Source organism: Rhinichthys klamathensis, unplaced genomic scaffold (genome assembly GCF_029890125.1).
Source record: "Rhinichthys klamathensis goyatoka isolate OS25496 unplaced genomic scaffold, OSU_Roscu_1.1 h1tg000101l_1, whole genome shotgun sequence".
Taxonomy (NCBI): Eukaryota; Metazoa; Chordata; class Actinopteri; order Cypriniformes; family Leuciscidae; genus Rhinichthys; species Rhinichthys klamathensis.
This window is the reverse complement of record NW_026606640.1, coordinates 577,842-600,714: the sequence shown is the minus strand read 5'-3', so window position 1 is coordinate 600,714 and position 22,873 is coordinate 577,842. Positions and strand designations below refer to the sequence as shown.

The following is a 22,873-nucleotide window of genomic DNA, read 5'->3' as shown; positions in this document are numbered from 1 at the left end:
ACCCTTCAGCTCTTCCCACTCGATAAGCCTCACCCAAATTCTAATTCATCACACCTGTCACCATCACAGTATTTAACCCTCATCCTTCCCTCGGGTAATTTTGACTTGAAAGTAAGTTTTTTTAAATATATATATTTAAAAATTGAGTGTTCATCAGAGGGGTCCAAGACCCTAGGACTTTTGTCACACTTCAATCACGAATACACAAAAGTTTTGTGGTTGATATTTAAAAAAGTAATAAATCCTTCCCTCGCGGGTCAATTGAACCCCCTTAGGAATGAATGGAATGCGAGGAATACTTCAGTGCACATAGAAAACCCTAAAAATGCTCAAAATTCTAACTAAAAATGCTTTTTTTATAATGTCTACATGTGTATCTGAATGCATACTTAAGATAAATGACTTTAAGACCCAGCGGAGCAGCTAATTTTCTCCAAATCAGGCCATCTAGTGGCAAGAGTCATGAAATATTATGTTATATTATTTTTTTCCACAAGAGGTTGGCAAAGACACCCAGTGTAGATATTTTAAGCTGAATTAAAAGGGTTATGCATGAAATTTAGCCTGGTTAAAACCAGACCATTCTCAGTTGTAACTTGGTCTGGCAAAGCGTCAGACAAATCATTTCCAGAGGGGCGTCACCAACGGACGTCGTGGTTAGACCTAAAACCACTGATCTATATAATGTCATTCTATAGATCAGTGCCTAAAACCAATCAGAGCGATGAAGGAGATGACGTATGCAGAGCGGCGGAAAAACATCTCAGAGTGTTGTTCTTTGCTCGGTTTTTAACAAATAGGAAACGTTCAAATCGCTTAAAACAGACGCGATAGCTGATTCGAACGAGTGATGTTCGACGGCGGCATCCATCTTTGTAATGTAGGCTACAAAATCTGCTTCAAAATCCCAGCGCTGTCGTCATCGTGTAAAGCCCGCCCCAACGTTTCTGATTGGTGCCGCGATTTCGACGGATTGGAAATGGGCTTGAATGAGCTCTTTGCCAGACTAACTTTCAGAGCAAATCTAAATTTCCCGGAAGTTGTCTGGGTTTTCCCAGGCTACATGAAATTGTGAGTTATTTTTAATTTAAGTTGAAAGAATGTGAGGAATGTGCTTAAATTACTATTTATTAATTATTGATCAAATATAGTAATTTAAGGTAAGTAAAATAATACTAAAAAAATATACTAAAAAAGTGCATTAAAAAAAATGTTTCAAAGAATTTATCAAAATGAAATCTAATAAACTTTCTAGGCAAGTAAAAATTAAGTATTATTTTAGGGCTTTGGGTCATTTTGACCCGTGATGGAAAGATGTGTTACAAAGTGCGAGGGAAGGTCCACACATCACTGGTCGTGTTGATCACTAGTCACTACATGACTACCTGTTCTGCTCACCTGTTGAGATCCCTGTTCGCCAGCCTTCGTCGTCTTCTTCTTCAGCTTCACCGTCTTCGGTCACCTTGGTCTGCCACGCACCTGCAAAGTACAAAGAGAGTTAACCACGAGATAAATCATTCAACCAAACCTCTCGGTGAAGACTACCTGTTTCTCCTGTTTGTTCTCTGCTTCCTTAAATAAACCATCAGTGTGATTGCATACCTGTGTTGTCTCCTTCTGTCCGCTGACAATGCTATTGTAGACAGGCTAAAAAGGTTCTCTACAAACAACTTGTTGTCAGCTATTTTTTAAGAGATTGGCATTAATTAGTGTATTCAGCACCATAGCTCCATTATTAAACCAAATAAATGTGCATCTTTGTTTCGCAAGAGTGACCTGGGTGTTACAAGTGAAGTTCATGGGAGAGGTTTTTTTTTGCCCTGGAAAAAAGGAAGAAAATGCAAACAACATTATCTTCATGAGCTTCAGCGGATATCTGTTTCCCACACAGGATGTCATTCCCACCCTGAAGCCCCTGTTTTCCTTACACCTACTTCATAGTTGTTTCCTCACGCACAGGGCCTGGCTGTGTGCTGCAGTCACAGAACATTACGTTCTGCTCTTTTAATTCTCATATCCAGAAATATCTTACATAACATATTCGGATGTGATCATTTAAATAATTAAAAGTCAGTTTAGGAGACACAGGGACAACACTTTTGAACTGAAGGTTTACAACAGTTCCCTGGACTGAATTATGCCAACAGCAAAACACAAAACCTGTTTGTTAAGAATTCCAAATAGTGGGGCATTCAAATCCATGTAAATGAAGTGATATATCAGAGGTTGTCATGCTTCAAAGTGGCAATCACCTTTTTAAGCTATTTGGATGTTGCAAGATTTTTCGGAAAGCCACAAAACACTTTGCACTTAAGATGGAATTGATAAAATGGAAGAACTGAAATTCATGACACAAAAGGTGAGAACTTGGAGAGACCATGACCTCAGCTTACCTGGTAAATTGTGTGACTAATACTAGCTGACAAGTGGTGTCCGGAAAACAGGCAAGTTCCTGTATTCCATACAGTCAGGGGCCTGGTATTCTTCACCTCTTGATGACATCACTCTTGCATATGAAGCTCAGGATATTGCATATTACCTCATTAGGTCTTTTTCCAGGTCTCTTATTCTTATTATAAGACATATTTGTTTGAGACCATGTGGCAAAAATATAATTAGCCTAGATATTCATAAATAAATATGTTTCATTCATTAATTGTATTATATTAATCAAATTATGTAATATTAGTCATATTATATAATTAGGAATAAAATAATTATCATATAATTAATATAAAATAAATATAAACCATTTCTTTCTCTCTTTCAACATCAACACATTAGAAATATAGAATGTTGAAATACATTCTTTTGGATTTTATTTTAATATATATATATATATATAATTCTTCCTTCGAGACGTTTGCCTGACATGGCTTATTTAGACTAGATGTAAAAACCAGGACGCAATCACTTATCAGTCATAGTATATATTCATAGATTATGGTGATGGGCGGAGCCTCTATTCGTTGGCTAAATGAAGCTGTTTCTTCTTCACAGTCTCTCTGTGGATGAAGGCGAATGGAAGCTGGCGTACAGCGGGCTGCATATTAATTTGTTTCACCAGGATTTATGTCCGTCTATGCAGCAATTTATGGATTATGCGAATTAAATTTAATGCTGCCCCTCAACTGGGTTACGATGAGCTCAGTGTGTATCCTAATGTGATTTAATTTGTGATAATATTAGGGTAGCCTAGTAATCTGTTACTGCAGGACGTTATTTACATCAAGTCTCTTCGCAACATGAACATGGATGAAGATAACCGAGGTATGTTTCTGTTTCTGTTTTTTGCAAGCATAAGCAGCTGTCAGTCTCTGGTTTGTCTCAAAACCGAGTGAGCTGCCTATCTAGACAGCATTTTTGAGCGTAAGAGGCGCGTGCTGTTGATTGGAAACGCGCTTTGATGCCCAAACACTATATAGACAACTCAAACGGTTTCCTCACTGTGAAGATAACCATTATTCATCAGCACTAAACGGGGTGTGTAGGAGAAAAAAGTACATTTTAATATAATATTTTCTACTATACTTTTAATAGGCTTCTATTATTATCATCGACTGGATCATACTTTATTTACACTCAACTGTTTCTGCTTTATATAAAAAGTGTTTCATTTTTACTTGAAATTGCTAGTGTTCTTGTTTTTGTCAATATGTTGTCAATGTGTTTGATGAGAATTTGAACATCACTTGTCTTATTCCGTTCATGGCTGTCCATATGTAGGTCGTCAGTTTGTTTGATGTGGAGATTCTTTGAAGTAGCTCGCGAGATGTTTATGAGTACAGCTGTGGTGCCAAGAGGGATAATGAGGCATTTAATTAGTCAAGTGCTCGTTTTTTTATAGAGCTCTGCATAAATAACAAATTTATTAATTAGAAAATGCTACTTTTAGAATTGAGCAGTAGCCTATCATATGAGTGCCATACTGCACTGTAATATAACCAGCGGGGTTGGCATTCAATACAACAACACAACTGGGAGAGTGATGTTGCTTTATACAACAGTTCAACAAACAATAACTAAGTAACTTACATTTCAGACAAAAAAAAAAAAAAAAAGGTTAGTTATCTTCTCCACCAAAGAAAATGGTTCCAAAAGAAGTTACAACAACGAACATTGCTTGTCACAATGTTTTTTTTTTTTAAATTAAATCCACTCCAGTTTTTACATTTCGCAAATCAATACGCTCCATTTATAAACATTTGACATAGGCTGCTTCAGAAAGCTGAAAAATGATGCCTTCCAAGGTATGAAGGCATCATGGCACGTCCAAATCCAATGTTAGCTTCACTTCCTGTCTCCTAAAATATCTTTATCTGATCGATTTCTGAAGGCAGCATAGATGTATCCTTCACTGCCTTTGATATCCCACAATCCTCTGCGTTCCATTCCTTAAAAGTTGAGCTTAAAAAATAAATATGGCATCTTAAAGTTGCGGTTGTTGGTCAGTTTGTGTGTACGTTTGTAAGTTTTTGATGTAATTTAGCAATTAAATATTTACTTATTTGTTATCACCAAAGCTTGCTCTATTTTGTTGTAGAACATTAAACTGTTACGCTGCCTTAGAATCTGAATATCAGAATACCCCCCATGGACATCCCCCACCCCTGGAACAAGAGGTGGACCCCCAACCACCACCAACGGGTGATATATAAAGGGCGATTTCGGACACTAGTTCTGCCTAGTATACAGAAAGCTTAAACCACCATTATTGTTAATACAGTAATAATGTAATAACTTAGTATTGCAAAATGTTAGCACAAGTTAAAAGAGGAAATAAAAAAAAAGAAATTAAAAAGAAATTAAAATGAAAATGTAAATGACAGAAATATTCTGAAAGCTTCTTACACCATTTGAGTTATTAATGTATTTTTATTCTAGAATAGTTACAAATAACTATAGGAACTATGGTATTTTTGGTGGATATGGTTTCCATGGTCACTTTTAAGGGACTGGAAGATATTGTTTATTTCTTTGGTTTGTATTGTTCTTTCTTTAGATATTAAATTTGAAACTTCGACAAATTAATTTTAACTTTACTACACTGATTGTAGCCACCTGGTCCATGGGATATTTTGTGATGACCAATTTGGAAAGATTTCAGAGCTTGCACAATTTGTCAATTTGAACACATTTTGGACAGGCACCAGTGGGCTTTCAGATATTTCTCAAATTATTCTGCTTTCAATTACTATATTACTGTGGAGATAATGGTAGTGATTTAGTGTGAGGCTGTTACTCTGTGAGAGTTGTTTTGGTATATCAGTGTAAAAAAAAAAAGAAGAAAAAAAGGAACCAGAAACTGGACCTAAAAGCCAGACATCTCAAGCAGCTTTGAGCATGCAGCCAGTTTCATTGCTATGCTGATTTACTGCTGTAATCACTTTATCTGACAAAGACCAATTGTAAATGTCTATAAGAACAAGAAAGCAAGGAGATAGAGCTACCATTAGCTCAGTAGGTCTTTCCAGTTCCTCTTGTATCATGATCCTGAAAACTTCAAAGCCTTGGACTCAATGGCTAGTTTGTCTTATCTTACCGTGGGAAAAAAACAAATGGAAAACCATTTTCCATCAGTTTCTGTGACAGATGGTTGACTGCAAAGAAAGACCGCTAGGACGTCAAGGAGAGCCATCAGAACCACAAATTGATGTCCTTTTTACCTCTATATGCACTGAATTAATAATAAATTGTAAATGTGTTCAGCATTCTTGAACAAATATTTATTCTGATTTTCTAGACTAATTTAAGTCGTAAAAGTTAGCAGGATATATTCAAATTTAGCACATGGTCTCTGAGCCCTCCCTTGCTCTACAGCACCACAAATTTCGTTAATCTCTGTGGTGAAACATGGAACTGCAGTGCTTGCTAATTGAGTCATTGGGGCAGATTTCAGACTGCCGCGCTTATTTTCACATTTCTTGTAAACCCCGCTTCAGACCAATACAATCAATCCACTTCAGGTATGTGTATATAGTCTGCAATCAGGTCAGTTACTAGTTGGCATGTCTGTTCTACCAATGTGGAGTAGCATATCAAATTAATGAAAGCGTTCATCCTTTAGTTTAAACTTGCTCATATGAATAGTATGGAAGCTTGTTTCCGCCACAGAATAAAACATTTTAAAAGATAAAATTAAAAGACCTTTCAATTCTGACTTTATTTCTCAGAATTGCGTGAAATATAGTCACAATTGCGTGTTATAAAGTCAGACTTGCGAAATATAAACTCACAATTGCGAGTTATATAGTCAGAATTTCAGGATATAAACTCACAATTGCGAGAAATAAGCTTTTTATCTCGCAATTCTGATTTTATAACACGCAATTGCGACTTTATATCATGCAATTCTGACTTTATATCTCCCAATTGCATGTTATAAAGTCAGAATTGCGAGATAGAAACATGCAATTCTGAGAACAAGTCAGAATTATGAGTTTATTTCTCGCAATTGTGAGTTTATATCACAATTCTTACTTTATAACACACAATTGCAACTTTATATCTCGCAATTGTGACTTTATAACTCGCAATTGTGACTTTATATCTTGCAATTCTGACTTTATAACTCGTAATTGCGACTTTATATCACGCAATTCTGAGATAAAGTCAGAATTGCGAGATGTAAACTCCCAATAGGCTCCATGCACGAACGCTGCTGACGTATTTCCGGTAGAATCTCAGCCAGTGTCTTTACCTCCGCATAGCGCGTTCTACAGTATAGCGAAGTGTACTAGCGGCCAAACTTTAATAAAATTCATTTTCTCAGAAACGAGACAACAATTTTAGAAACTGATTCGCTTGTCGGATTTCGCATGATATGAGAGATTACTCACCCTCAAAGTTGTCGATGTAGCTCGAAATATATAATTTAATGCCCTTCTCTTTCTTACTCTTATGTGTGACAGCTAACTGCCTCACAATATTGTTAACATCTTTCACGTTAACCACTGGAAGTTCTTGTAAACAGCGAGTGTAATTTGCCATTATCTCCACCTAATGCAAAAACGGCTTGCAACGCAGCACTGGATGTAACTGGGTGGGCTGAGACAAAACACGGAAGCGATCGTGCATAGGTGAGAAAAAAGTCAGCATTGTGAGATAAAAAGTCGCAGTTACCTTTTTTTTTTTCTATTTTGTGGCGGAAACAAGCTTCCATAGAATAGCCTTTACAGGCCTACAGTTCTGTTCTGTTCTGTAGTTATTTTGAATAGACATGACTTTGTTTTCCTCACTGGAATTCCTCCACAACTTGCAAAATTCTAAAACAACATTCGGTAAATGGCATTCTATGCGTTTGTCGTGTGTACTAAAGTCTGTCAATCACCATTAGAGCGCCACCCTCAGGCTGAATAACGCAAGTACATTACAAATCTGCCAAAAGTGCATCTGATGTGTTCAGCGATTAGAATATAAAGCTTACAAAATGTTCATCATAAACTAGCGTTAAGACCAAGAATCTGCCCTACCTAAATTTACGGCCAGGAGCCGCTACTTCTAAGGACCAACAAAGGGACAGACTTTCTCAGACTGATTAAAGGAGAGACCGTGTGGCCTGGCACTCATTAACATGTCTGTGTCTGATGGCACCGGTGTCTGGTCCAGGCTCTCCTGAGGAGCCGTCTGGCACCAGGGATGACACAGGCAGTGGTCAAAACCTCATCAATGGTGTGACTGCACCAGCAGAGATCTGAAGGACTCCGTGCCTGGCAAATCTGCTTAAGGTCAAGACAATGTCAGCCATGCTATTATTATCAAAAACATTGTATTTTTTCATTTCACTGTTGTGTAATATCCATTCTGATTACTGATAGATCTGAGATGCCATGCTCCACAAGATTTGATGTTTATGTTTGCTGTGGATTGAGATTTTGATATGAGGTTTAATCTGTGAATATTACAGACTTTAAGATGATGTTAAACATTTATCATGTGGTTGCATCCTGATTATTGTCATTGGATGAAGAAGGAGAGGGAGCTTTTAGCGTTCAGTGTTTGTTGTCTTCTAAGTGCCACATATGGAATTGATTTGAAGAATGTCTGGAGGGCCTTCCAAGACGTTTTATGAGCTATAGCACCAGTTGAACTGTGGTGAAATGAGTGGATGGTGAATTACTGTTATTGAATGCAAATATTTTCATATTTGAATAAAAAATGTGAAAGTGGAAAGTTAAAAACCTAAATAACTTTTTGAGGGGGTTGTCAAACCCTTTTGTCCCTGCAGGAGATTTAAAAACAAACTGTCAGTAGTACAAAAGAGCCTTGTCCAGTTTTCCACCCACTGAGTCAGGACCGTCCCAAAGCCCCATCTCTTTCATGTCAGGAATGTTGGATTCGGCAGCCGTGCATTCTTGGGCATTACGTCTTTATCATTTGCAGGTTTTGTTAATGCAGAAAGAGACATTGAAGGGGATGTGGGTTTTAGAGACAGATTTGGTCTATTGTATAAAAAAAAATGTTTAAAAGTTTGGGGATTTTTATTGGTTTTGTAGAGAAATTTCTTATGACTGCATTACCGAGGCTGTATTTATTTGATCAAAATTACAGTAAAAAAAAATAATACTGTAAAATATTTCTTTAATTTAAAATACATTTCAAACTAGGTACATTAAAAAAGCAAACTTAATTTATGCCTGTGATGGCATCTTGCAGATTTGGTGCTCATTTCTTTTTATCATCAATGTTTAAAACAGTTGTGCTGCTAAATATTTTTGTGGAAACCGTGAAACTTCTTTTTAAGATTGTTAAATGAATAGCAAGTTTAAACAGCATTTAGTTGAGAAATAATTTTTTGTACAATGTAAACGTCTTCATTGTCACTTTTGATCATTTTAATGCGTCTTTGCTGAATACAAGTTTTCATTTCTTTCAAAAAAGAAAATCTCACTCACCTATAACTTTTGAACAGTATTTTAAAAGTATTTTATAAAGAGGTGCTACATTTTCTATTTTCGAAAAACCCATAAAACAAATGTGCAGGATTGTTGGTTTTACACTAGAACTGTTGCCTGGCTTCATCCAATGAATAAAGACTCACCCTAAAACTGTGAATATAGAAGCAGATGTTGTGGGTATATCCCAAATGTTTCTTTGCTCATACTGTTATTTGATAAATACACATTCGGGGGGCTCTAAGAGGATAAAGAGAAGCACGCCACACACTGTTCAGAAAGCAACTTTTTTCATATAAGATAAGCTCTCTGCCCATTCCATCTGTCTCACTGGTTAACAATATCCTTCCTTATTCTGAAAAACAGGGTATTAAGTGTACAATTAAATGGTATAAGAAACAATCTAACATGTCTATCAGGCTCAAATAATCTCTGAAACTTGTTAGCTGGTTATTATCAGCTATATTACTGTAATATTTTCATGATCATTGACAGATACATTAACTAGCAATGAAGATAATGGACCAACATATAAGCCTTTACAGGCGCTTCGTGCATTTTTATCTTGTTTGGATAGGCTAGTGGCTGGGACACATCTATGTGTGCCACACACTTCCTGTCCTGTGGGTCCTGGTCTGAGTGTGTGGTTAATATCAATGGGTAAGCCTGTGGATTTGGAGCAGCTGGCAGTCTGTGCGGCTATTGCGAATAAGGATAAGATATTAGAGGGATTGAGGCCAGTGTGTTTATTAAAGGGGTGTTAGAGGCCAGGATGCAAAGCATCCTGCAAACCTTTAATATCCACATTTACACCCAGAACGTCAACATGAATCCAATTAATCTTTTCCTAAGATCGTATACTAGCGTTCAAAAGTTTGGGGTCAGTGAGATGATTTTACTTTTTTGTAATCAAATGTGACAGTAAATACATTTATAAAATAATAAATACGATTTCTATGAAAAATAAATACTGTTCTTTTTAATTTATTCACTGAAAAATCCAGATTTTTTTAATCAGTTTCCATAAAAAATATTAAGCAGCTCAACTGTTTTAAACATTGATAATAATAAGAAATGTTTCTTGAGCTCCAAATCTGCATATTACAATGATTTCTAAAGGATCGTATTACTCTAAAGACTGGAGTAATGGCTGCTAAAAAAAAATCTGCTTTGTCATAACTGGAATAAATTGTAATATTTCACTGAATTACTGTCAGCGTAGGTTGCAGCAGGGATGAAATACAGAGCTGGATTTAGTTGATTTATTACCAAACTTAAAAGAAACAAAATACTCAGGAGGAATATACAATGCCAAACACTGGAACAGGACAAACAATATAATGAATAGAACAGACAATGAACTTAAACACAGGGTAAAAATACACAGACAAACTAATCAACGTAATGATTAATCATCAGGTGCAAGTTGCAACACATCAAATCAATGAAAAACTATAACAAAGGAAACAGAACTAAAACACATGCAAACACACCCAAAACAAACTCAAATAAATTAATGCAGCTGTTATGAAGAGGTGGTTGAAGCAAGGAGGAATCAGGATCCAAATGCAGTACACTTTATTAAACAAACTCCAGACTTCACAAACTCAGAAATAAGACTCGGGAACAGGACAACCAACATACAACATAACATTAAGAACTCACAAAGACTTCTTCTTCTTCTTCTTCTTCTTCTTCTTCTTCTTCTTCTTGAGTTTAATGGCGGTGGCATTACCGCCACCAACTGGACTGGAGTGTGGAACGAGAGATTAAGCAGAACAAAATAAAATAATAATAATAATAATACTTATTAGATTCAGATTCTTTTAATTAATTCAGTTTCTTTAAGAAACCTAATTATATAGCAATATATCTGTTTCCCCAAGAGACCTGACAACGAGACGTCATGATATTTTGCCTTCCGTAGTGACTGAAAAAGGTGCTCCCTTTTATTATTGTATTTCCTACACTGAAGAAGAACATGTTCCACTGTTTCTGGTTGATTACAATAAGTACATTTCCCAGTTGGGTGCTTACCTATTTTATACAATGAAAGGTTTAGACCTGTATGACCTATTCTCAGACGAGTTATTAAACTTTCTTCCCTCCTTTTCCAGCCCACCATCCTCCCAGCACCAACCTGTCTCTGTATATTATACAAATGCCTTCCAGTTTCACTATTATCCCAAAACCCCTGCCAAACGGACTGTGCATACTTCCTGATAATTGACTTGGCTTCATCTTTATTTAACAGGGTTTTTAAGTCCACATGTTTAGTTTTGAGTGATCCTTTGGCCAGCATATACACCTGCTCATTCCCCTCCACACCGACATGAGCAGGAACCCAAAGAAAGCATGCGGAAAGACCCTTTAGCTCCATCCTGTATAACATAAGGAATATGTCATTGATGATATTAGATCTAAATAATGATTTGCCAGATTTAATACTCATAAGTGCAGACAAACTATCAGATGCAATAACAGTATTATTTGTTTCCCTCTCTTCTATCCACTGCAGGGCCAATAATATCGCAATCAATTCTGTGGTATATACTGACACATGGTCCGATATTCTTTTCTTAATATATGACTCACTTGCTGGGATGTAAACTGCTACACCTGCACGCCCTGTGTCAGGATCTTTGGAACCATCTGTGAATATAACCATGGAATCTGCGAAATGCAAATCAAAATAATTCTGTACAATTCTACTTTCAGGAAGATTCTTTGACATATCCTTCAATTCCTGTTGTATATCGAGGTCTACACGTGGTGTTGGGAATAACCAGGGAGGAATAGAAGACTGTATCACTGTAGAGCTGTAATCTAAATGTCTTAATCCTATGACTTCTGCTTTTGCATCGCCAATCCACCCAAAACTTATGAAATTTGTCTTATTGTGTTCCCAACAATCTATTAAAAGACTCTTGGCAGGATGCGACTCACATTGGCCCTGGATATTCACCCAATATGCCATCATTAATTTTATTCGCCTGATTCCTAACGGCATTTCTCCCATTTCGACCTGCATTGCTGATACAGGAGAGGTTTTAAAAGATCCACTACAAATTCTCAAAGCCTGAGCTTGTATTACATCCAACTTCTTAAGATTTGATTCTGCTGCTGACATGTACGCTATACATCCATAGTCAAAAACCGACCTCATTAATGCCCAGTATATATTTTGTAGGGCTACTCTACTTGCTCCCCACTCTTGTCCTGACAGACAGCGGAGTATATTTATAACCTTTTTGCATTTGTTCTTGACTTTGTCTAAATGAGGATTCCATGTAAGCTTCTCATCAAACCAAACCCCAAGAAATCTAACTGTCTTAACTAGCTCAAGTGGTTGTTCATACAACTTCATGGAAATCGGAATGACTTTATGCCTCCTTGAAAAGCAAATCACCTTTGTTTTTTCTACAGACAATTTGAATCCCCATTTATTGGCCCATTTTTCCACATCAACTATTGCAGCTTGCATTTTCTTACTGACGTGCAAAACATTACGACCTCTTACCCACAGAGGCCTATCATCTGCGTACAAGGATTTCCCTACGCTTTGTTCAAGCTGAGAGAAGATATCATTTATCATTATGTTGAATAGCAGTGGACTACACACACTACCTTGCGGAGTGCCATTCTCCACCTTATATACACTGGAGTATTCTGAGCCAACTCTTGCTTGAATTTCCCTATCAAACAAAAAGTTCATAACCCAATTATGTGTTCTGCCTCCAATACCCAATGACTTAAACTTAATAAGTAATCCTTCCTTCCAGAGCATATCATATGCTTTTTCAACATCAAAAAACACAGCTATCAATATTTCTTTGTTGGTCTGGGCTTTCCTGATGTCTGATTCTAAGCACAATACTGAGTCCATTGTATTCCGACCCCTACGAAACCCACTTTGATACAACTCACAAAGACTGAACTAGACAGGGCTTAAATACATACTGGACTAACGACGAGACAAGGGACACCTGTGAACATTTAAACAATCAACCAATGACAACATGACACAACAGACAGGGAACACAAGGCAAGATCACATGACTAGAACAGGGGCTCACATGACAGACAAGAACCAAGAACAAGAAACAAAACCCAAACCGTGACAGCAGCCTTGTTAAAAGATAAAAAGATTTTTTTTTCAAATAGTCTTCATTTAAAATCTTACTGACCCCAGACTTAGTTTATATGTGATTTTCAGTTGAATTTTGTCTAATTTAGGCAATGCTGGATTTCAATACACTGCAGTCTTTTTCACAAACAGCTGTAATTGTTTCCAAGCAAGTGTCACTCATGCTGGTGGAATGAAGCTTTGAATTGACAGTTTTGCATGCAGTCGACATTCCTGTTTTCCCACAAGACAAGGTGCAGGGTGGTGATGATGTCAAGTCAAGTCATCTTCATTTATTAGCTTTTAACAATGGAGATTGTCTCAAAGCAGCTTTACAGAGATATAAAACATACAATTTACGGTAACAGAGATTGTTTTGGCTTTATAGCGATTTTTGAATAATGTTATTTCCATCTAAAGTTGGTTTTGATTGATTCACTTCCAGCAAAATTATCATGTCATCACTAGTGACAGATGTTTTTGCATTTTTATTTTCAAAAATTTAACATACGATTTATATGAATAATATAGAAAGCAGCTTGATAATCTTTAAATAATGCCTTCCATATAATGCCTTAATGAAGACAAACTAATTTTCACCATGAGCCTCAGGCAAATGTGGCTTAATTTCATTAGAAGGGAATTTACTTCTGTTCTAGTGATTTTGCCAACTCCACAGGCAAGTTATAGGCACATAATGTTCATATCTGGAAGGAATATTCTATTTTTACCCCATTTTTTCCATACTAGTTACATTTGACCATATCCAGACCCTGTTGCATAATGAACAAATGGCTCCTCATTAAGATTTAGTATGGCTTTTATAATAAAAGAATGAAAAAAGACCATTGCACTTAATATAAGAGCTCAGATTGACTGCAATGAATCACCCTATAATGTTATTGTTAAGGTTGAACCTTGATTCATGCACTCATTCTCAACTTCCCCTCCATTGTCATGAGGCAGAACCAGACAACCGCAGGAAATTCCCCCCTGCCCCTCTTATTAGCCCGTCTCTTGTCTAATCCTGCTGCGCCCGGGGTACAATTACATAATGCACTCATAGTGTCCACATTTACAAGTACTGAGCCACAAGCAAAACACTCTCCTACTTGTGAAAGTAATAAAAATAATTATAGTCAGTTCAGGAGTTAATTGTCTGTTGTGACTTAAGTATCTGAAACCTCCACTGAGATATGTAACACCAGCAGATGAGTATGTGATTACTCTGTACGTTTTCTTTACTAGAACCTTCTGTGTTTCAGACAGTGGGCACTTAATGTTGTAAAGTTGGAATGGCTTATAGTCTCTTATTTAGATGCAGGATCACTTTCATCATGGAAGGTCTTGAACATTTGGGGTCGTACCATAGGTGTCCCGAAGAAGTGAAGTACTTAGGCTATGTTAAACACTAGTTTTTTTTCCAGCCCAAATGTAAAGCTTCCTTCTTGAGTTGCTTCTCGGTTTTGGGCTGCAAGTCAAGGCTAGTTGAATTTACATTATATATGAGGATAAATGTGCTCTAGATTTTTATGTCTTACACAGCACTTTGGGATTTAAGTTTAGGTCAGGGATATGGCTATACAGCTTCTTTGGATTCTTTGAATTTTTTGGGGGTTATTATTATTAGATGAACCATTTTAATGTCACATTTGTCTCTCGACAGTGCCTGAAGATCTTTCACTTGAAGAGAGAGATGAACTGTCCAACATTAGACGGAGGAAAAAGGAGTTGCTAGATGACATTGAGGTATCAGCTTTAATGTAGTCATTGTCATTAGGATATCTCAGTGATTGACATTTATCATGTCACCCGCACCACAAGTTCCCACTAATGGGGGCTGGATGTCATTTGTGGTGTGGTGGAATGCGTTTTATTTTACATTACATTAAGTATGAGATTATAAAGAAAGATTTTTGATCAATTTGATTAACTTAAGTTACGACTTTTTCTGATTCTTTCAGAGGTTAAAGTTTGAGATCTCAGAAGTCATGACAGAGATTGAGAATTTAACATGTGTCAGGGAGACGTAAGTTTCTTCTTGTTCTTACAGATTACAAAGAGTTGTTTAGTATTGAGACGAAGATAATATTCGTTCATATTTGTTATTTTACATCACATTACAGCAAAAGCACTCAGAGGAACAAGCAGATTGCTGTTGGAAGAAAGAAATTCAATATGGATCCTAAAAAGGTATTATGGTTGTTTTTTCTTTATTTACTTTGCCGTATAGAAAATGATGTCTTGGGTAATGTATTATTTTGAGCTTAAGCAAACATCATGAAGTGGTTAACATCTCAAACATCCTTGCAGGGAATCCAATTTCTTTTGGAGAATGATCTTCTGCAACACACACCTGGGGACATCGCTCAGTTCCTCTATAAAGGCGAAGGCTTAAACAAAACTGTCATAGGAGATTATTTAGGGGAACGGTAAGTCACATCGCTCTTGCTCACATGGCAAGACCAGTCTTTGTGTAAAATATATGTGTTATGTTAGATAAGACCTTTTCATAAAAGACCCTGCTCTCAGTCTCAGGAAATGACTTTCCCTATTTGAAACAGCTGAGAATGACCACATGTCCAAAACAATATTTAGCATATCACCCAGACAGCGTGAAGGTGCCTTATCTCGCCCTCACCGATATATTTCAACACATGATTAGATATAAAACATTATTATTGCCTCGAAACTACCCAGTAGTTTGTAATCTGCCTCGAACTACCCAGTGCTACATCTGTCAATATCAAGTCAAATAAAGGTATGATTGTAGCCATAAAGGTTTGCATCAACTTAGATGCTCAACGTCACCCCCTGAGGCAGGTTTACTGAATAAGTAGACAGAAAAGAAAGAGTAAGCTTGAACTACAGTGCAATAGTTGTTAGATATAAAAATAGCATTGTCTACATAGGCATCCTGTCCAAGTTGATAACCGTTGTCTTGGCTATGCTCTAGTCTAGCCTGAAGCTCAGCTGCACAGTTATCCATTTCGTTTGCTACTAGAAAGTATGGTCATAAAACATAGCAATTACTGTTAATTGTATTTACGAGGAGGAGCTGGAAGCTGTAATTATTGTGCTTCTGATTAGAGGAGTTTGGAGACGTCTTAGCTTGTGTAATCAGGTATATGCTGTGGTACATCTCTTCATTACACTTAATGTTCCTGTTACTGCTTTTTAAAGACCTTTACATATTTTCAAATGATGATTTTTATATCCAAAAACCAAACATGGTCTTACATAATTGTACTTGTGCACATTTTGTATTTGGTGTGAAACCCGTTGTAGAAAACAAAAAAAAAAGCAAATGAAAATCTCTTTTGATTGACTTCAGATAAAAATAAGCGATTGCGAGTATCTCTGGAGATGGAGCTTAGAGCAAATGAGGAAATAACTACTGATGATTAAACATATTTTTTCTCATTATTTTTAGAGATGACTTCAACATTAAGGTTTTGCAGGCGTTTGTGGAGCTTCATGAGTTTGCTGACCTCAACCTGGTGCAAGCATTGAGGTGAGACAGCTGTTTTGTCGATCTGCATTGTATTTAAATATCCAGAACTTAACCCTATGTCATTTGTCATTGACACAGAGCACGTTTTTGTGCAAAGTCTAGAGACTTTTTTTTTTCAGTTGAACTAATTTTTAGAATGGCGTTTCATGCACAAGATGTTGCAAAAGATGTGAACGCAATGGTCAAGCAAAGCCACGTATCTCGTGTTTACATAGACAAACAATGGAAAAAGCGCAATGAGAATGCATCTGTGTGCACGGCCCCTAAGAAGTTTTTGTTTGAAGTTATGAAAATTGTATTTCTGAATGTTCAAAACGTTTAGTTTTTTTAATGTTTAAAACACTTTTTGTCCTTGGTTATATAAATGTTACAGAAAATGTTATGTGAACATTCAGTTTTATCAATTTGCAAATGGTGGTAAAATATTATTAAAGACTAGAAAACTTTGAATGAGTGTTCAAATCGCAAAGAAAAATGAAAGGAGACAAAAAATATTCCATGATTAGAGCATAATGTGATAAGAGCCAATTATTGTCCTTGTGTTACTGTATGCAAATAAAATCATAAATACTTTCATGAATTCCTTGAGAGAAAGGTCCATCAAATATTATAATTTGAAGTGTCATTTCCATCTCTCCCTGTCAGGCAGTTTTTGTGGAGTTTCAGACTTCCCGGTGAAGCACAGAAGATAGACCGAATGATGGAGGCCTTTGCTGCTCGATATTGCCAGTGTAACCCAGGTGTCTTTCAGTCCACAGGTACAGTATGACTTCTATCAGCAGTAAGCTTGACTTCTACCTGAACCCCTCATTGTGGCCCATCATTGGCCTAAAGCTTTTACTCAGCCTTATAAAAAAGCCTCATTCCCAAAATATTTCATATATAATATTAAAACTGTATAGTTTGCATGCCGGGCCCAATCTCTTGAAGTACAGCACACTCCGTACAAAATCTGCTCCACTGAAGGCAGAGCTTTATGACTGCAGGGATAAATATCGGCAATGTTGAAACACACTGCTTAAACAAAGCGCAAAATGATTATTTATTGATAAACAGAGTCTGTGAATGTCCAAAGCATTAATATCTTTCTTTCAGCGTGGAGTCATGCATAAAGATGCAGAAACATTAAAAAGTGGCCTGCATGTTGCATCAAACTCTCTGCTTTCAGAATGTATCATTTAGCAGTCAACTAATAAAAAATTCAAACAAGAAAAAAAGAGGGTTGCATGCTCTTCATATCTTTACATACATGCTCCATTTAATTTGCCAATCTGGACCTAGCTGACCGACTGATCCGAGTTTCTTCACTCCACAGACACTTGCTACGTTCTATCGTTCTCCGTCATCATGCTCAACACCAGCCTCCACAACCCTAATGTCAGAGACAAGCCCACAGTGGAAAGGTTCATCCTCATGAATCGGGGCATCAACGAGGGAGGAGATCTGCCCGAGGAGCTGCTCAGAGTGAGTCTCTGCCTCATACTGTGATGGAGAGAGTTGCAAGTTATGTAATGATAGAACATGCATTTACATTGTCTTTTTTTCCCACAGAATTTATATGAAAGCATTAAGAATGAGCCTTTCAAAATTCCCGAAGATGATGGGAATGATCTAACTCATACATTCTTTAATCCAGACAGAGAGGGATGGTTGCTAAAACTTGGTTTGTATATCTGTAAATCTGTCTGTCCGTCTGTCTGCTAAAACTACTTTTATCTATCTATAATCTATCTATCTATCTATCTATCTATCTATCTATCTATCTATCTATCTATCTATCTATCTATCTATCTATCTATCTATCTATCTATCTATCTATCTATCTATCTATCTATCTGTCTGTCTGTCTGTCTGTCTGTCTGTCTGTCTGTCTGTCTGTCAAAACTAGGTTTATCTATCTGTCTGTCTATCTATCATCAATCTATCTATCTATCTATCTATCTATCTATCTATCTATCTATCTATCTATCTATCTATCTATCTATCTATCTATCTATCTATCTATCTATCTGTCTGTCTGTCTGTCTGTCTGTCTGTCAAAACTAGGTTTATCTATCTGTCTGTCTATCTATCTATCTATCTATCTATCTATCTATCTATCTATCTATCTATCTATCTATCTATCTATCTATCTGTCTGTCTGTCTGTCTGTCTGTCTGTCTGTCAAAACTAGGTTTATCTATCTGTCTGTCTATCTATCTATCTATCTATCTATCTATCTATCTATCTATCTATCTATCTATCTATCTATCTATCTGTCTGTCTGTCTGTCTGTCTGTCTGTCTGTCTGTCTGTCTGTCTGTCAAAACTAGGTTTATCTATCTATCTGTCTATCTATCTATCTGTCTGTCTGTCTGTCTGTCTGTCAAAACTAGGTTTATCTATCTGTCTGTCTATCTATCATCGATCTATCTATCTGTCTGTCAGTTCTGTCTATAATTCTATCTATAATTCTTTCATGGTTTCAAACTTGAGTTCCCCCTGATTTCTTTATACATTCTAAAAAATGTTGGGTTGTTTCAACCCATGTTTGGGTCAAATATGGACAAACCCAACCGTTGGTTTAATTTTTGAATTAAGTTTTGAACCCAATGGTTGGGTTCGTCCATATTTGACCCAAACATGGGTTGAGTGTGCATTTTTTAGAGTGTGGATTGAATTTATACGGGTATTATCCAGCATCTCACTGTGTTGATCAGGATTACACAGATAATGCTGTTATTGGCAGACCTTTAAAGCTTTTATGGCACTTCATTTTTAAAGTAAAGATCCCTTAATATAATCAAATCTTTTGGTAACTGTTAGTTGGTGTGAAACAGGGATTATACTAATTCCGTGTCATGCCATGATTTATTTACAGTGTAAAGGTTCTGCCACTATGTAAGCCCTTATTATTTAAAAAAAAAATTATTATCTGTATTTGAACTTGCAGGGGGAAGAGTGAAGACCTGGAAGAGGAGGTGGTTCATTTTGACAGATAACTGTCTATATTACTTTGAATATACAACAGTAAGTACAGCTGCTTGATATTTCCTGTTTGGGAAATAAATAGATTTAAGATTTATCAAGAAAATGTAACAGACAGCAAGATATGAGTGAAAATAAGGAAGGTCATATAGAAGCGGAAGTCAGAGAGAAAAAGAGTGAGTAAACAGCACATAAGTGATTTGTTCAGTGTCTTAGCAGACACCAGCATTCTCAAAGCACATTCACTAAAAAAAAGACAAAACAAGCACAACATCAGGGATTTGACCTGAACAAACTAGTTTAAATCAAGACTCTTGACTCTTTAAATCAAGGCACTTTCTTCACTTAGTTTCAGTTGGTATTACTGTAAAGGTTAAAAATGAAAGGTTTTATTAAAAATTTGAATTATGTCATCATATACTCACCCTCAAGTTGTTTCAAATCTGTATGAATTTCTTTCTTCTGCTAAACACTAAAGAAGATGTTTTGAAGAATGTTGGTAACCAGACAGTTGATGTACCCCATTGACTTCCATAGTATTTTCTTTTTCCTACTATGGAAGTCAATGGGGTACATCAACTGTCTGGTTACCAACATTCTTCAAAACATCTTCCTTATAAAAATATATTTTGAAATATATATATATGAATATGTATTAAATAAATTCATACAGGTTCTATATTCTAAACTCCTTTTAGAGCATTTGATTGGGCAAAAATCTGTGTAGTGCAGGATGAGTCATCAGTAAATGCATGTTAAATGTGTACACGTGCAATTTTGTCTGTTTATGAGTACACTGGCATATACATGACCTCAAAGTTAACACGCATGGACTAAAACTAGAAAAACACTCAAAGCAACAACCTCCCCGCTGTGTCATCTCATCAGCAAAGTGGAAGGAAATAATGCATTCTTTCCCTAGCTGTGTGCCAGATTTAGACCAAGAGACAGACAGTTGTTGCTTAATGTGCACATAGTTCCCTCACTTTTTTAATCATGCTTTTACATCTAATTTAGGGAAACATATTGCAGATTAAGTCCTATGACTAATTGCTTTAATAACAAATAAACACAGGGGATTTAAGGTCTATAACTCATGTGTTCACAGGACAAAGAGCCTCGGGGGATCATTCCACTGGAGAATCTTAGTATAAGAGAGGTGGAGGAACCAAGAAAACCAGTATGTTCCTCTTCAAGCGCTCGGTTAAACCATATTCTTTAGGTAGTCTTTAAAGGGATATTTCACCCAAAAATGAAATTTTTTTCATTTTTGGGTGAACTATCCCTTTAAGAAGAATCCTACTTTTAGTCCCCTTAAGATAGTCAATAAGAAATGAAGAAGTAGAAATGACCGTTTAATGTTTTGACCTTTCAGAATTGCTTTGAGCTTTACAATTCCAGTCATAAGGGGCAAGTAATTAAGGCATGCAAGACGGAGGCTGACGGGAAGGTGGTGGAGGGGAATCACGTTGTCTACAGAATATCCGCACCCACGCCGGAAGAGAAGGAAGAGTGGATCAAATCCATCAAGTAAGGCTTCACCGTGTCAGGCCTCATTATTCTCTTCTCAGATAACCGATGTGTGTCGGCTGTAGGTCATATACACACACACACACACACACACAGATGCTCAGAAAGGGGCATTGACTTCTCTTATCATAGAACATCGCCATCATGCAGATAAGATGAAGCGAGTGTTTCCAGTGTTTTAGACCTTGTCTGTGCACTGCAGAAATATTTTTTATTTGTTTTCCAGTAGAAATGCTTAAAATAAGATCAATTTAAACTGCATAGGATATTAAGACTTGCTTTCAGACAATATATTTTAAATTGATTTCTTAATTTGTGCACAAATCTAACACAATTTAGTGAGGCTCATTCCTATTATATATATTATTTTATTATATATATATATTATATATAGATTGAGTGAATGAGTGGATATAGATAAATCAATCAATTAATTAAATTAATTCACTGAAAACTCCTAATATCACAATTTGAATTATTAATTAAATTGATCTTGCTTTAAGGATGTTTTTACTGGAAAACAAGACAAAAATTAGGGTTAAGAAAATAATTTTACACAGTGTGGTGGATATACAAACATCACACTAAAGGGCTGACAAGACTAAAATGACCCACGTCCTTTCAAGGTTAAATGGTTTTTCCTGAGGATAGATCAGCATTTATCACTGGAGAAAGGGAAGCCAAAGACCACTTAACCTCTTGCTGTTGGCCATGGCTCTGGTTTTGTTTTCCTGCTTGGTCTAAAACAGACTTGTTTTAAATGAAATGACGTATGTTCAGGTCTTATAGTATATAGTGACATGAAGGCCATTTGTGTACTATATTGTGTACGATCTGTGGCTTTATAGGCGTCTAGTTAACACATGTCCTCTGACTCAACTGAGATTGTGGAACTGTTCTGTGGTCAGTTTAGCCTTGGTTTACAGCAAAAGCTGCCTCAGCATGTCCTGTGGGACTGCCGGGAACTCTGGGCCACCCAAATCCTAAAGGACCTCTTTTTTTACTTTTTGTAATCAGGTTCACTGCTTCCAGAAACGTATTGTTTTATGTGGATGTGCACTTTTATTAATAACATGATTCGCTTGTATAATTCTTATCATCCTACAGGGCAAGCATTAGCAGGGATCCTTTCTACGACATGCTGGCTACTAGAAAACGGCGAGTGGCTGCTAAAAAGTGAGCCGTGGACCTAACGTCGTGGTTTTAAGGATCACTCTTTAAATGTAAACCTTCACATGGGGTCCTGCATCCTTCAGAAGGTGACAAATAGTCAGAGGCAAGAGCTCTCTGAGGATAAAGAAGGACAAGATTTTAAAAATGTTGGTGTCTGTAAAGGTCATGTGCTAATCTAAAGGGTATGTATGTACTTAATGTTTATCTCCAAATGAATTGTATTGAGAGTGCAATGATGGTAATGGATGCAATTATATGCTGAATTTGTGTTTGTCCAAAAGAACTTTAAGAGACTGACTTTGCCACAATATCTGCCTAATTTCATGTGAGGGTCCAATATAGAGCGAGTAGCGCCCCCTGATGCCTACATGGGAACTTTACTGTCTACTATGACAAATTTCCAGGTATAGTTATGTGATGTTCTCAAAGCAAGTCTAAATTTAAGATCTGGCAAGGAGTAGATGGCCAAGAAATGGATGTAATATACCAAACTACTGGTGCTGTCAATTCCACTCATGTTTTTTTGTACTTTAGGAGGTAGTCTTTAAATATAGTAAATAGATTCATTATGACAGGGAATCATGCCGAGTATAATTTTTTAGTGCTATCATATAATATCAAATTTCATTAATTGTCTTTGTATCAGTAGTTTTAAATGGTTTTATGTTT

The 22,873-nt window shown here is 36.5% G+C and overlaps 1 protein-coding gene across 1 annotated transcript; it reads left to right on the top strand.

The window, feature by feature from the left end:
* Positions 1 to 3,196: 3,196 nt before the first annotated feature.
* Positions 3,197 to 22,514, top strand: cyth3a (cytohesin 3a). The gene is made up of 13 exons (XM_056253054.1): positions 3,197 to 3,270; positions 14,687 to 14,769; positions 14,985 to 15,049; positions 15,147 to 15,213; positions 15,334 to 15,452; positions 16,454 to 16,534; positions 17,180 to 17,292; positions 17,850 to 17,998; positions 18,086 to 18,197; positions 19,467 to 19,543; positions 20,610 to 20,681; positions 20,877 to 21,031; positions 22,139 to 22,514. The coding sequence occupies exons 1-13, from the start codon at positions 3,246 to 3,248 to the stop codon at positions 22,209 to 22,211; spliced, it is 1,191 nt and encodes a 396-aa protein (XP_056109029.1). The 5' UTR covers positions 3,197 to 3,245; the 3' UTR covers positions 22,212 to 22,514.
* The last annotated feature ends 359 nt before the right edge of the window (positions 22,515 to 22,873 follow it).

What these genes read in the sequence shown, in the direction of transcription:
- cyth3a (XM_056253054.1), top strand. Translation starts at nt 3,246, where the DNA reads ATGAACATGGATGAAGATAACCGAG. An exon ending in AGTTGCTAGATGACATTGAG is followed by an intron (nt 14,770 to 14,984) that starts GTATCAGCTTTA and finishes TGATTCTTTCAG; the next exon opens with AGGTTAAAGTTTGAGATCTC. An exon ending in AACCTGGTGCAAGCATTGAG is followed by an intron (nt 16,535 to 17,179) that starts GTGAGACAGCTG and finishes TCTCCCTGTCAG; the next exon opens with GCAGTTTTTGTGGAGTTTCA.